The 15,194-nt window shown below is 44.3% G+C and overlaps 1 protein-coding gene across 2 annotated transcripts in view; it reads left to right on the forward strand.

Annotated features, from left to right (window-relative positions):
• The window catches only part of RAB11FIP4 (RAB11 family interacting protein 4), a 62,213-nt gene extending 56,069 nt beyond the window's left edge, over window positions 1–6,144 (forward strand). Inside the window, exons 7-13 of one of the 2 annotated variants that reach the window (XM_029960036.1) lie at window positions 87–190; window positions 729–869; window positions 1,400–1,481; window positions 1,737–1,874; window positions 2,370–2,528; window positions 2,871–3,014; window positions 4,252–6,144. In XM_029960036.1, coding sequence (XP_029815896.1) covers window positions 87–190; window positions 729–869; window positions 1,400–1,481; window positions 1,737–1,874; window positions 2,370–2,528; window positions 2,871–3,014; window positions 4,252–4,368 — 885 coding nt within the window. In that variant the 3' untranslated portion in view covers window positions 4,369–6,144. The remainder of the gene's footprint in view (window positions 1–86; window positions 191–728; window positions 870–1,399; window positions 1,482–1,736; window positions 1,875–2,369; window positions 2,529–2,870; window positions 3,015–4,251) is intronic. The other variant, XM_025895144.2, reaches the window with a different exon arrangement.
• Window positions 6,145–15,194: the final 9,050 nt, after the last annotated feature.

Consider the following 15,194-nt stretch of genomic DNA (forward strand, 5'->3'; position numbering starts at 1 on the left):
AGAATAGCTAAATGCCAGTTAGGAGCAGTGAAGGAGCGTTTGAAGAGAGATTCAAACTCTTCCATTTTTTCCACTTCCCCTTCCAGGTAACGTACCTAGAGAAGAAGGTGACAGAACTGGAGAATGACAGCCTGACCAATGGTGACCTGAAGAGCAAACTGAAACAAGAGAACACACAGCTAGTTCACAGGTAACAGGGCACAGAGCCAGGTCTCCTTACCATGCCAGAACACAATTGTGGGGAAGGAACATCTCTACCTGCAGAGTATGACCAAGTCTCCTTCCTTAATGCTGACAGATGAAATAAGGCTTCATCTGAGAAGTCAAGTGCAATAGGGATGAATTTTGAGCAAGCAGAGGCCTTCCAAACTGGTGTCTTTAACAGAGATGTTACTGACTTGCACAGACCAAGCTCTTGTACTGTGAGAAAGGTTACTGTGGTGGTTGGATTTGGTTTTTTTTCTTGCATGTAGCAAGAGCATAAGGCTGGGTTGTAGTCCCAGCTTCTTGAGATTGAAAACATAATAGATGAACCAGTACTACTTAATTCTGTGCTTATTGGGTAGATTAAATACCGGGAGAGATACTGGGAGAGATTAAATGCCAAGAGAGAGGGTGAAGTAGAATGAAATAAAGGAATGGGCCAGAAAGACGGAGGCGGTGAAGTTGCACACTTATTTTTTAAGTACTTGTGAAGCTCTTACTCAAGTGAGATCTGGTTTCCTTAGAGTTCATGAACTAGAGGAACTATTGAAAGACCAAGAAACATCAGCAGAACAGACCCTGGAAGATGAGATAAAGAGACATAGAGAAGCTTACAGCAAGTATGAAAAAGAGAAAGGCACTGAAATCGAACTGCTGAATACAAGGTAACAAACACCTTGGTGCCACCCAGAACAGAGCACAAGGTTCTCTTGTCTTCATTTTTACTTTGCATGTAAATGTAGGCTGTTTACCACCAGACAATGCACAGATGGTGGCAGGTTGGCAGGTCAGTAGAGTAGCTGTGCAGTTGTGTGTCTTAAAGCCCAAAAGCTGGGAGGATGCCTTACATTAATGCTTTAATCCACGTGGCCCATGTAGGCAGCTTAGCTGGATATTTGGCATGGATTCAAGGAGGGAATTGTGACCAGCTGTAGCAAACATTTGTTTCTTCCGATTTGATTTATTTTTTTAGGTACTTGTTTTTAGGAGCACAAGAATCTGAGGGTCAGTGTGATGTTTTGGGCCCTAAAAACAAACTATCAAAAAGCTCACGTTAAAAAGTGCTAAGATTAGAAAGATTTTTGTATTTGGTCTTTCTGTCAAGTGCAAGTGAAATGGCTTTTTAGAGCACACTATTTTGCATGCCTGCAGTCTTGAAGAGATATCTGCTGTAAGGTTTTTGTTATTAACACAGGGTTCAGCAACTGGAAGAAGAAAATGGTGATTTGAAAAGCACTGTCACACGGCTGAAATCCCAAACGGAGAGATTAGATGAGGTAACAAAACCCCCCTGAGTGCTTGAGCAATTTAACAGCAATTTCATTTGTGTAAGAGCAAAACTCATACGGTGCTTGGCCCGAATTCTTAAATTTTTCTTCCTTAAACTATTAATGGAATTGGAACATTTAGAGGCAGGAATACCCCGGGACACAAACCATCTTACGACCCGCTGTGTCTGTAGGTTCATGTTGTAAAACTCAGGGTTTCTCCTGCACTTGCAAGCTGGTTATGGAGTTCCCCGTTTATTGCAGGAAAGGCAACGCATGTCAGACAGGTTGGAGGACACGAGTCTGCGACTGAAGGATGAGATGGATTTGTACAAGAGAATGATGGACAAGCTGCGGCAGAACAGGCTGGAGTTCAACAAGGAGAGGGAAGCCACACAGGAGGTAGGTGTGAAGAGGGATGTAAGGCCAGGCAGTCTCTTCTCACCTGCATGCAAACCCATCTGAAAAAGGATGGGCAGACAGGATGAGCACTGAGAATACCACAACCAGGGAATGTCCTGCTGGATTGTGTTTCTGTGGGAGGGGTGCCCACAGGGTGATGAACGCTGCAAGAATATAAATGGCAATCCCTGACCCAAAGGGTTTACAACTCTTTGAGAACTTGCAGCTTCAAATGTGTGCCCTAATACTTCCCATACTAGGGCAATTATGCTTAGGGACATGTAGGGACATGAAGGTTAGCAGTCAGAGCCCCTTCCATCTCTGCGGTGGTGTAAGTGAGCTGTGCTTCCACAGAAGAGCAGGTGGCTGTGCTGTAGGGCTCTGGCCTCAGCCAGGCTCACAGGGTGCTTGTCTGAGCACAGAGGTGGCTGTTTGCAGGGGGGATGGTTGTGCAGGGTTGTGCTGGAGATACACGACCTCCTTGTGTGCCCACAGCTCATCGAAGACCTGCGGAAGGAGCTGGAGCACCTGCAGCTGTACAAGCTGGAATGTGAACGCCCTGGGCGTGGGAGAAGCTCCTCATCCAGCGTGAGCGAGTTCAACGCCAAAACCAGGGAGGTGGAGATGGAGCACGAAATAAAGCGGCTGAAGCAGGTGAGCAGAAAAGGCCTCTTGACCCACGTGAAATGTGTGGGGCTGCCTTGGAAAATGCCTACAGCTGCAACCCCAGCACACTGCCTTCAGGTTTTGTCCCCCCTTTATCACAAGCGTGAGATGCACATTGCATCTGTGCAGGACTTCTTTGCATCAGTAATGTGAATTGTGCCCTGTGATCCAGGCAGGGAGGACTTGTCACTGGAGGTAAGAGAGCTGCTGTTAATTTACTGCCTCACCCACGTGTCACCATTACCTGTGATGTTAAAATATTACTTATTTTTAATGAAACCTTGTAGGAAGAACTTAAAAGCGATTTGTCTTTTCATCCTCCTGAAACAGGAGAATCAGAAACTTCGTGACCAAAATGATGACCTTAATGGACAGATCCTAAGCCTCAGTCTTTATGAAGCTAAAAATCTCTTTGCAACGCAAACAAAAGCCCAGTCACTGGCTGCTGAAATTGATTCTGCATCAAGAGATGAGGTAATGTGCTCTTTTAATCAGGTACCACATCCAAGAATAAGCGTTTTGCAGTGTAATTAACTGTCAAGGTTGAACTGTCTGAAGTTGACAAATGAACAACAGAAATTCTGCTTTGATAGGAGTTCAGGAGCGTTGGAAGATTGCCTTAAGTCTAACAGTGTTTTGGGATGCTCCTTGTAATATAACTCTCCCATTTCTCTCTCTCAAAAAAAAAGGAATTATGAGACTCTCAGTGAACTGTTTTACAGTTTTAGGGTATTGTAATAGTATGACATAAGTTTCATACAGAAATGACCATAGGTAGTTATTATGTAAATTTGAGCTATATATTGCCTATATTCCCTGTAGCAGAGCTGAATTCTTGAAGAAAATAAGTAGTTTGCAATTAATAATCTGATAATGCTTTGGAAGATATTATGGGAGGCCCATTTGTCTGTGGGCTGAGTCCAGCTCATGTAGCTTCCTCTGAGCTCCAGGACAGATTGTGAGATCAGGCCCATGGATACATAAAAGCTCCCAGGGAAGAAGACAGGTTAGTGGTGAAGGAGATTAGAAGGAATTGTTTGCCTTTTATGCTCTGTTTCTTCCAGACAGAATTCCCCATTTCTTCATCAAAAGGAGTCCTGAGACAGGCCTTTTACCCAGTGTGTACTGGAATGACCTGCCAGCCTTTTAACTCCTGGGCAGGCCCTTGAAGTGAAGTGCATACTTGAGTTTCTTGCTGAACCAGAGCTCTGAGAAGGAAGGTGTTTAATTGTTGATCTCTAATTAGGTAAAAGCAAATTGGGCTTTTGCTATTGTCAAGAAAAGTCTGACTTTCTCCCTGTGTATCTCATGACTGGCTCATGCAAGGGATGCCCAGCACTCCCCCTTCAAAGGAGGGAAGTGCCTGACAGCTGTGGCCCAGGCTCAGTAAAACCTCACAGACCTGCATAAACTGTTCCCATTTGTGCCATTTTTCCTGTCTAATAAAACAGAGGTAAGAAACTGCAGATTCAGGGTAGTACTTATGTGAAGGCAAATGAAAATGGACACCCAAATAACATGGGCTTTAGGAGGATCTGGGGCTCTGTCACTCCTTGGCAGCTCTGCCAGTTTGGCATTGGACATGTGATGTAAAAAGCCAAAGCAGTCTTCATCTTTGGAGAGGTTGAGGGGCCTTTCACAGCTCAAAAATCTAACTATTGGTAAACTAGTGAGAATATTTCAAGAGTAACTTGGAAATGTTGTGTTTCAGCTCATGGAAGCCCTCAAAGAGCAGGAAGAGATAAACTACAGATTGCGACAGTATATGGACAAGATCATTCTGGCAATCCTGGACCACAACCCGTCCATCTTGGAAATAAAGAATTGAAGAGAATAGGAGAAGGAAAAGCAGCAACTGCCTGATATTTCTGCACATGCCACTGGATCTAAACAACACTCTGATACTGTAAATTAATCTATAAATATATATATATACACTACGTGTGAGTGTGGGTGCGCGGGTGTGTTTATATGATGTTTGGTACACTGTTATTTGTCATTGAATTGGCTTGGTTAGACTTTTTCCATGCACTTTCAATACCTGTGATAAGATGGATACTGTATATTAATGTAATAACAATATAACTGGATCATGCTGTTTTAGATACTGGACAAAATGACTCTACCTCTAGTTGTAAAGGTAAAAAAGACAATGGAAACATATGGATGTGGCCCTAACTTTAGGAGCAAGAATTTTTTCTTCGTTCTTCCAGGAATTTGGGTACCACAAACCAATTGACATACCCAGGTTCAGTTCCTGACTGGTGCTGACTGTGTAATTTACTATTTGATTAAGTTTTAGTACTTCAACCACGCATCGGGTTAAAAAAAACAAACAAACAAAAAACCAAACACACAACAAAAAAACAAACTTTGGGAAAAGACAAGACACAAAGTAAACGGGAAGAAGAGGAAGATACTGCAAAATTGTTTGCTATTTGCAAAGAAAAAAAAAATCACCATCCACTTGTTTGCCACTGTCAGCACAAAGTGCTTTTGATGTAAGATCACTTTGGAGCCTGCTCTGGGGTGCTCTGAGCCAGCTGCTCCTCGGTGTGTGTGTTTGTTGTGCCGGGAGGGGGGTCCCTGTAGCATTGAGGCAAAGAGCTCTTCCAATCTCTTCCCCTATTTTCAGGGGTATATCACGGGCCATTAAGATGAATTCTGGGATCCTGCCCCTTCCCCTCACCCTGAGTTTAAAGATTTCACTGAAGGAATGCATTCCAGTTCTTACCAAAAAAAAAAAATAAATTTTTGCATGACATGTCTTCAGGGGAGGAGGAGGAGGAGCAGCCCTTGACATCACGTGCTGAGTTGCTTTTCCAGCCCATATAGCTGCACTCCTTTGACCTTTTTTTGGGCAGGCTGTGGAGAGAATCCAGTGGTTGCTGACACAGCCATGGAGAGCAGTCTGGTGTGGAGTGGATTTTACCTATAGGGCAGGAAAAAGAAGGAGCTTGGTCTTGCAGGAGTTACCAGTCCAGACTGAGCACACACGTGCATATCTAAAGCTCTAAATAGGGAACACATCCTCGCTTAGCTGAGCAGTTGTGCAGGTGCTTAACTTTTAAGTGTGTACTGAGACTGCTCAGAGAAGTCAGTGTGACAGAATATAAGCTTTAAAGTTGAGTTTATGCTTAAATGCTGCCTTAAATAGGGATGACTTCAACATGTGCCTGTGTTCTCCGGAGCTGGATCTGTGTACTGTAGGGCTAGGACCTTTTTAATTAATAATGTAGCTTATATAAGGAGCTTATGGAATCATTTGGGTAGTTGAATGCTAAAAAGGAATTTTATTCCATGCACTTTTTTTAAAGTAAAAGTTTCACACTTTTGATTCACACCAACTGGCACAGAAAAATAGGCCCGAGTATCTGGCTTTCCCCAGTGCATAGAGATGTTTCCTCTCTTGAATACACTCCCCAGAAGAACGTTACAGTAGCAATGACTGTGCTTTTCTGTGTATTTCTTGCTGTTGGCAGTGTCTTGCCCTTAGTATTCTCTCGATGTATCTTGGTGTGTATATGTGATGCATTTTTCCTGAATTTGAATACATAAAACTGTATTCAGTTATGGATGTAAATATATATATATTTTTCTGCAATCTCTGTGCTCTTGCCTTCAGTGATGTGTTACTGGAGCGATGGGAAGCAGGGGATGTGCTGGAATCAGGCTTTCTTGAAGGCAAGAAAATAAAAACAGTTTGTTTCTATGTATCTGCATTAGGCAGGTGTAAAGTAACTGGAAAGAGAGAAGGGACCAGAGGAATGACTGTGGGACACAACACCCCACACAAAGGTGTCTGCAGGAGAAATGGTGCAGTGTGGTTTAAGCAGTTATGTCTCAGGGCTGGGTTCCTGGGACTCTGGGGTAATCTGGAGGAAAGGATTTTAAAACCACTCCTTTGCCACCTGGGAATGGTGTAAAATGTCCTGTGCTACATTGCAGCAGCTTCTGTTTGTGGAGAAGCTGGTGGAACACCATGGAAACCCCACACAGCCACCCTTCTGCTGCTGCTTCTGGATGTGCCACCCAGAAGGTAGGAGAGGAACAGTTAAGCCACTTGGTGCTACCTGCCTGCAGGACTCCTCACCTGCACTTTAGTGATGCCATTTCCCTCTGCCTGGTGCTATCTGTGGCTTGTGCCAGGGACTTTGCTCTCTGTATAGGCCACAGAGGACTCTTCCACATGGTCAGGTGGCTATTGCTCACCTGCTGTGACAAGCAGGGCTGGGTGACCAGCAGCCCTGCTTCTGGAGCTGGCTGTGTTTGGGAAGTTACACTGCTGGCCTGTGTGGTGGATTTAAATGTGAGTGAAGCTGTTGCAGCTTAGACTGGTGACTGAATGTTTTTCCCTAATTATTTTTTAAGTAAACTAGACTTGGCTTCAAAATTTTAATAATCTGAAACCCGTCCCCACTAGGGTGGAACATCAGCAAATGTTGAGGACTGTTTCACTGAAAGCAGAGCCTGGCTTACTTCACTGAGACCACAGAGCCCATGGACGCCAACAGAAGACATGACTGTAGTGGTAGCCAAGTTCCTGTGAAGGTAATTATATGTAAGAGGTGAATAGTCACTACTAGTGACAAATAGTCACCGAATCTGGCCAAAATCCTGAAAGGGATATTCCCAGCAGTGGATTTTCTAAAATCTTGGAGGACTTCTTCCTCAGCTCTGTACCCAAGTGTGTCAGCATGTAGAAGCTCTTACTTGCTCCACTGTTTGCATTTGAAAAGTTGTCTTACCACCATGTTGGTGGTGTTTGTAGCTTTGTTTTATTGTGTAAAGGAGTTACCCTTCTGCTCCTGTGGGGCCCTTGGTGTGGTACTGCTGTCTGGTACTGTTGAAATACGTATCCAGATACTTGCTATGTTTGACAGATAATGTGAGTTGGAGGTGGGAGAGGCATTTCACTGGCAGATTTTCCTCTAAGGTATCCACTTCTAAAAATAATAATTAGCAATTGCATTCTTAGACTGAGTAACTGCAGATATTAGACCAATCTGTCTTGCAGTTCAAGCTCTGGAAAGCCCTTCTATCCCAGAAAAGAAGTCATCACATTTTATGACGAGCAGGTAACTTGGTAATAAGAGATCACTTGATGGGTCACTGGGGCAGGGAGGAATCTGATGCTGAAGGTGCAGAGAGTGCACACTTTGATCAGGTGCCAGACACTTTGGCGGAACAGACGGGAGACGTGGCGATAGGGAGGCACCAGTTTGGGTGTCTGTTCTCTGATAAGTTTTACTTCTTTGCTGTGCTGCCTTTGTGCTCTCAGGAGAGCTGGGGAAGTACAGCCTGCCTCTGTCAGTGTTACTCTTGCTGGAACAAGGGCCTCGCTTCCCTGGGTAAATAACTTCAAACACAGAAATGTAGTATCACCCTGTTGTAGCAATGCACAAATGCAGCAAACATTGCTGTGTCAGACCCCTGCTTCTCACTTAACCCTTGGGGACGTGAACACAATCCCAGGTTCTGTATCTTGATCTGTTCCTTAGTTCATTCAACCTCAGACTCTCAAAAGCAAAGTGATATTCTGGTCAAACCAGTTGCAAACCACCGCAGGTATTTTCGTACCAGTGGCTTTTGGCTGAAAGCTGCCCTTGGTCAGGGCAGTTCTACACACAGAAAAATTGCCTCTTTCAAAACTTGCACTTGAGAGTACCTGAAATTAGTCTCTCAAGATTTTTCTGGTATTGGTTGCTTCCCTCCAGACTTCAGTCTTGAGCTGTTGCCTAGTATTGATTTCAGAGTGATGCTGATTCAAAACTGCTTTGACATCAAAAGAAGATTTTTCAGCTTTCTTAATAACTTCTGTTAAAGACTCAAACTCTTTAAGAATTTGTCTTATTTTGAAGTGCAACAGTGACAAACTGTAACTATCTCATCTATTTTTAAGGAATTTTTAATATGCAAATTTGTAGCAAGTCTCAAAAAAAAACCCCAAACCATCCCATGCACTTTTGCTGCCAACTTTCCTTTCATGGTCTTTGGGAGAAATTCAGATGTTTCTCAGCCAGCTCTGTAGGGAGTTGAACACAGCATTATTAATTCTCAAAGATATGTGTATCAACAAATATTTTGCTGTCTGAGTGCAGCAATGCTCCATTTACTTGGGTAGAACTGCCTTGCTCTCCAGAGAGGATCTAGAGCTACAGTGTTTAGGCTCCCTAATCTGGTTTGTAAATGAGGGCTTGGAAGCTGATACATAAACACACACTTTGGGCTGTTACACCAGGCTCAGCGGTCTCTGCATCATAGTGCTGGTGACATGTGATGAGTCTAAGAACTAGAATTTACAAATAAAAGATCAGTTTTTTTCCTTCTTTGATGACAGTGAACATACAGTGGTTTTCTCTTAAAACAAATACTGTATGGTGTGGTCTGAGGGATTTTTTCCAAGGAAGGAAGGAAGGAAGGAAGTAGCAGCTGATCAAACACTTGCCAAATCAGTGGCTTGGCTTATATTGATTTAAGTGAAAACTTGACTCAAACTTTAACTGAGCAGTTCCTGGTGTAAGTAGCAATGCTCATATTCTTGTCAAGTCATTTGTTTCTCGAGAAACATTGTCAAGAAGTCATGACAGGTGATGTAACACAGCTGCTTCGTTTTAAAGGATATAGTTCCACAGTTGCTGACAATTTTTTTCTTTGCATCATCCCCGGGGCTTTTTCTCAGTATTTTTGAATTCAAAGTATTGATTCTAGGAGCAGTTTGCTGTTGAAGCACGTGTGGGTTTCTGTTTAATGAAACTCCGCATGCACCTTTAGATACTGAGAAGGATTGCAGTAGGTGTTGGGTCTGAATCTTGTCATCCTGTATAATGCACTGGGAGTTGCTCCTATCCACGTGCAAGAGAGTTGTTTCTTTCTGGTATTCTTCCCCAGTATTTGTTCTGTTGACATTTATACTCTGTCTTGTCCCCAGCCACTGTGCCCACTGTCAAAGTGGCTGTGTGCCTTGGGAGCAGATGGAAGGGACAAATTCAACATTCTTGGCTTCAGTATGGCTTTAGCTACCGAGACAAGAATTTCAGCCTTGTCTTTATACCAGGCCAGTCCTGTCCTTGCCTTTTGTGTGGTCATGAAAGCTGGTTGTGTTCCATGTACAAAACACTGAAGCTGATTCTCACAGTGTACAAGCAGGTAGGGTAAGTTTGAAGGTGATCCAGGTGTGGGATCACTGGGATGTGCCACAGGTTTTGCCTGGATTCTGTACAGGTGTCCCACTGCACTCTGTACTCACAGCCTGTGAGAGGCACAGCCCTGCAGCTGAGCCTGGCAGGCACACCTCGAAGGGAACAGGGAACGGCAGCAGCCCATAAAGACACAAACATCTGCAGCCAGGGCCACGGTACCAGGGTTTGCCACAGTGTGGAGCCAGCTGACAGTGCTACGTGGTGTTCAGGATACGATGGGTTTTAGCTTAAGTGTTTGGCTTAAGTGTGAAGGTTTTGTTTCAACTCAAGAGTAGTACCTGTTCAAACAGACACAGAGGGATTACTTTTGACTGAAACTTTAAACCTCATGAAAACATAACAGTAACAGACATGGGCTTCTGTGGTGTAATTTGGACACCTACCCCTCGAATCCGTATTTCTGGTTGGTGTAGGTGTTGTTAGTGGTGCAGCTGTGACATGTGAGCTGGAGCTTTCACACCCCTGTTGTCAGCAGTGACACTGGCCCTGGCAAACCCCTCAGAGCTGCTGTGCCCCATCAAGGGGCAGGGACTCTCCTGGGAGAGTGTGCAGAGGGTAAGGGGGCAGGAGGGCTGCAGTTACTCCTCCACACAGGGATCTTACACTACCCAACACCAGCCCTATTTTATATAATACCTTATCTGTAGCTAAATTATTCTGGCTTTGGAGAAAGGATGCCAGAAGGGGAACTGAGAATTTCGTGTCTTGTGAACCTGCTACAGGGCAGTAAATGTTGCACTGATGTTATGTTTAAATACTGAAACATTTTGAGAATTACTGTAAAATTGGTTGTGAGAGCCATTTGTTTTTCTTTGTTGCACAGACTACCCACGTTTTTTGCATGGTTACGTATTTTAGTACTTGTGCCTTTTACTTCTCTGTTGTGAGGATACATTTTATTTTTGCATTTTATCATCTGTTTCGGGCACTTTTTATATACACTTCTTTCATTTGATCATCTGGTTTCTTGTACATGTGTATATATAAACTAGATCAGATTTGTATTCATGTGCCTCTGAGATGTAAAAAATACTCATTTTGTACAGGTTTTTTTAGAAGCACTAGATCATGGTCTAAATTACGTAGCAAATGAAAATTAACATAATTAGCAGTTCTTTGTCTTCTTTTAGAAATGTTGTGTCAGATGGCTGGTCTCTTTTGTAAGGCAATGTTTCACACACACACTCGCAGATTTATTGTTCTAGTATCGTTATGAGACCAATTCTATCCACTTGTTGGCTTCAGTTAATTCAAAATAATAAAACACTTAACTAAATGTTATTGTCCTGACTTGGCAATTATAGTTTTTATTTCCATTAAAGCCAATTTGCTTCTTTTTATACTTGAAATGGACACCAGACCAAAACCTCATTTGAACACATTGCCCATTTCAGGTTAACTGCAGTTCTGGGATTATTTTTGTGGGATTGGGCAAGTGATTTACTTTGCCCATTGAAATGGAAAGAGAAATAGCATTACCAATTCATAGACTTGCCATCTTAGAGTGCCTCAGATGCTTTAAATTATTCCTTCTCTTTCCTCCCTGGCTTCTGTGGCAGCATTTCCCAAGGACAGACCCTGATCTGCATGACTGGAGATCTTCCTTTTGCAGATGTGAGAAACTGGGTGTCTCGCTTTTCACATTTTGGCAAATGCTGAATAAACTCCTTCCCATGGGGGTTGTAGCACAGCACTCTCCTGCAGCATTTGGGAAGCTGAATAGATGTGTTTTGAGACTGGACATCTGTAACTGGCAACCAGGCATCTGGTCCTAGAAGTGTCCTTCCCTCCCACCAGCCTCTTCTCGAGCTGGTGGTTTCTTTTCTGGAGTGTTGACCCCCTCATCTGGTGAGATCCTCAAATTGTTCCCTCCACTCACACCTTGTGGTTTATCAGTACCCCACTCACCAGCCCCCAGACACAGTGAGATAATAAACTCTGCTAAGTCACAAGGAAGAAATCATCAGTATCCCCTAAATCTTACAAAACAATATCCCCTAAATCTTACAAAATCTTACAAAAAAAAATGATTTATCCCCTAAATCTTACAAAAATCTATAAAATAGTATGTTCTGCTCTCACAGAGCGGAATTTTTTGACTGAATTCGGCACCCATTTGACAGAATATAAAGCTGCCTTAGAAGCAATTAGGTGGTTTTATTCTTTTACTTTAAAGGCTGCTTAGTATGAAAATGAGAAAAGTCCACTTGTTCCATTGTTACTGAAAAAAAAGCAGCCAGCAGAAGTGGCATTTTTAATCTCTTTCTGTAATTTACACCACCCGTGAAGTGATGTCAGTACTGTTGCAATGTGCCATTTACACTATTTTCTTTGTATTTTCTTGAAATACTTTCTAGGGACAATAAAGCTGTCCTTGCTGATGTGGATCCTTCAGGTAGCTGTAATGTACAATCAGACATGTAAATAAATTGTTTGCTTTTCCTGCATGACTGAAACGTTGTCTGTGGTGGATGACTGATTTGATGTCCCTCCTTACCTTCCTTCCTGGTCCACCTCTTATTTCTGTGCTTCATTTAAAGGAGGACTGCCCAGCTCTGCTCTGCCCTGCCCAAACACCGGCTTCCTTATCTTTGGCTGAGTTATGAGGGAACTCCAGGATGGCAGTGAAGGAGTTTGCTCAGCACGTGCCTTACCTGACAGCCACAACCATGTAAAACATCCAAGAGCTGTGTGGGATGTGTAAGGCCAAAGCTTTGTATGGGACCGACCCATTAATCTCTCTGCTTGTGTGCTGATGGGCACTCCAGCTGTGAGCTGTTTGCAGGATTTGGAGCCAGTTTTTTAATCTGGCCTGTATTTACTGACCCGTGGTGCTGATGAGCAGTGCTGTGACCCCTGCCCTGAGGGGCAGTGAGCTGCTGCAGGGAGGGCACAGCCCAGAGCCGTGTCCTGGGGGAATCTGCTCTGGCCTCACATGGCCAGCAGTGACCACCCCAGGGCATGTGCTGGGGAGATGTTCACTGTTAAACTGGAGGTGCCTGTGCCAGGAGAAGCCTGAGGGAAGACTCTGTTCCTGGGAGAGGCTGAGGCTCCCGGGAGTGCCTGGAGGGGCCGTCCTGGGAGCAGGACAGCAAGGATTGTCCATGAGGAGCCAGGGTGGTGCTAGGACAGCTTGGGCTATGCCTGGGAGCTGGGACCTGTCACTGGTGCCATGTGTGGAGGAGCCCCTCAGCCTGGCGAGGGCTCAGGCCAGGACTCACCACGTTCCCATTCCCGGCGGAACAGGCTCTGCGTGAGGCGGGATGCTGGAGGACACACCGGGGCCCACTCGACCAACACTCTGAGGTAATTTTTTTTTTTCATCTTCTGTTTGAGCTGCCAGACCCACTGGCCTCTTCTTTGCACTGTATTTTAACTGCTAGACTTAAAAAAATAAGTGAGGAGCAGTTTGGGTTTGAGGCTGCTTTTTGCAAACTCTGTGGAGTGAGGGGAGGGCACGGTCACCTCAGGGGCAGCCGGGGTGTCTGTGGCACTGTTGCCCAAAAGAGTGGGGCCCATGGCTTTGTGAAAACGCTGCTGACAGAGGGGCAGACACAGCCAGGCTAGGAAGGTGCTGGGTGCTTCTTACTTGGTAAAAATACAGGGGGATTGTTGTGTGTTGGGACAATCCAGGGGCGAAGCATCTCCTCAAGCAGCCCTGTGCAGCTCCCTGCCTTCTGCCTGCCTGCCAGGCATTGTGTTGGAGCAAACCATCAAGGCTGGCCTGGGAGCACCAGCAAAGCCCACACTGATATAGCCACAGGGTGCAGGTGGCTCAGGGATGTGTTTCCACAGCAGTTTTACTGGGTTTGAAGTTTGGCTCCTGAAAATCTGCTGCTTCGTCAGGTGTCATTTGTGCCCTTGATGTAAAAAAATGTGACCGTTTTTCACCTGTGTGAAAGATGGTGAAGGGTGTAGAGCCAGGGAACTGAGCCTGTGGTGTATTATTTAAAATATAAAGTGGAATCTAAGGTGGTAAGATCTCTGCCTCCAGCTGGGCTTGGAGCAAAGGAGGAGGGGGAAAGGGAATTTTGAAAAGGCTTCACTAATCAGTTCAAGCCTTGCAGGGCAAAGTTTTTCCTTATAAAACATTTTGATGATCTTCAAGTGATCATAGCGTACCAAACAACTTTCATCTGGCTCTCAGAAGTCTCTAAACCTGGAATGTGTCTTTTACAGTATCATCCGTGTGGCTGTGGGGCAGCTTTTCTCACTGTGGGTACAGATATTTGGGGAATCAGAGCAAAGGTAGTGTATAAATAATATATGGAGCAACGTACCTGAGTGTTATCTTCTCAGGCTTTTCCATTCCCAGATTCCTCCCAGCAATGAGATGTTGGATATTCAGATTTATAACTGCAGGCTCAAAGAAAACTCCCTACTGTGTATGCTAAATTACTTCACCAGAGAGACAGGGAGAAGTTTTGTTCCCAAATCTCAGCACCTCAGGCTAATGTGATGTACTACTGACCTACTTCCAGATCAGTTACACACTGGTACACAAGAAAGACACAGTGGGAAAGCAAATCACCTGTTACTCTGGGGATAGAAATCATCAACACTATGTACCACAAAGTCCATAATAGTTTCTAAAAAATTATGCTATTATTACATGTTTCTACTTGGCCGGGGAGAGCCACAACCCTTGGGTCATTTTACAACAAGGAACTTTACAAGCTCAGAACTCCTGGGAGGTGATTCTTATCTTGTTCCTATCTTTTGAGAGAAGGCAGGAGGGAAGGAGGGTTTGAGGGCAGACAGGTTAAATGAGGCAGTAGCAGAACAGGAAATAGATTGCAGGAGTTCAAACTGCTGAGAACTTGAACAGTGACAAGGAGAGCTGTTACAAAGAGGAAACACATCTCATGTGAGCACTGAGTGAGTACATTGTCCAACTCCTGTAGTCTGGCAGCAGGCTCTGATCTCCTCATGTTGTCTTGGCTGACACGTTGTTCAGCAAAGCAGTCTCAAAGCCATGACTTCAGTGCTTTCCCTTGCTCTGTTCACTACTCTTGGATGGCCTGTTTCAATGCTTTCCTGAATCTCTGAGGGCAGACTGGGATGTGTGACTCCACTCTGAATGTCTTTTCACCCATGCAATGCAGCAAGGACTCTCCTGGCTTGCATAACTCGGGTGAAATTTGTCCTCGGAGCCAACTGCTTTTTGGATGCAAAATAGAGGTTAGAGCATATGACTAGTAAATTGAAGACTGTCCCAGATGTATAATCATAACTGTTTGGGTTAATGGTGATTTTAAAGCAACTTTGCAATGATAATATGTCAGCATGTCCTCTGGCACGGTGCTTATTTCCCTCACACCGAGATCTTTGTGCCTGAGCTCAGTGACTGATGAGGCAGTTTGCATTTTGAGGCAATAGTGTGTAACGTGGGGTTTATGACTCAGAGTACAGACTGTTTCTGAAAAGACAGAGGAGCTGGGCTGTGGCACCA

The sequence above is a fragment of the Manacus vitellinus genome, unplaced genomic scaffold (genome assembly GCF_001715985.3).
Source record: "Manacus vitellinus isolate BGI_N305 unplaced genomic scaffold, ASM171598v3 scaffold_24_pilon, whole genome shotgun sequence".
Taxonomy (NCBI): Eukaryota; Metazoa; Chordata; class Aves; order Passeriformes; family Pipridae; genus Manacus; species Manacus vitellinus.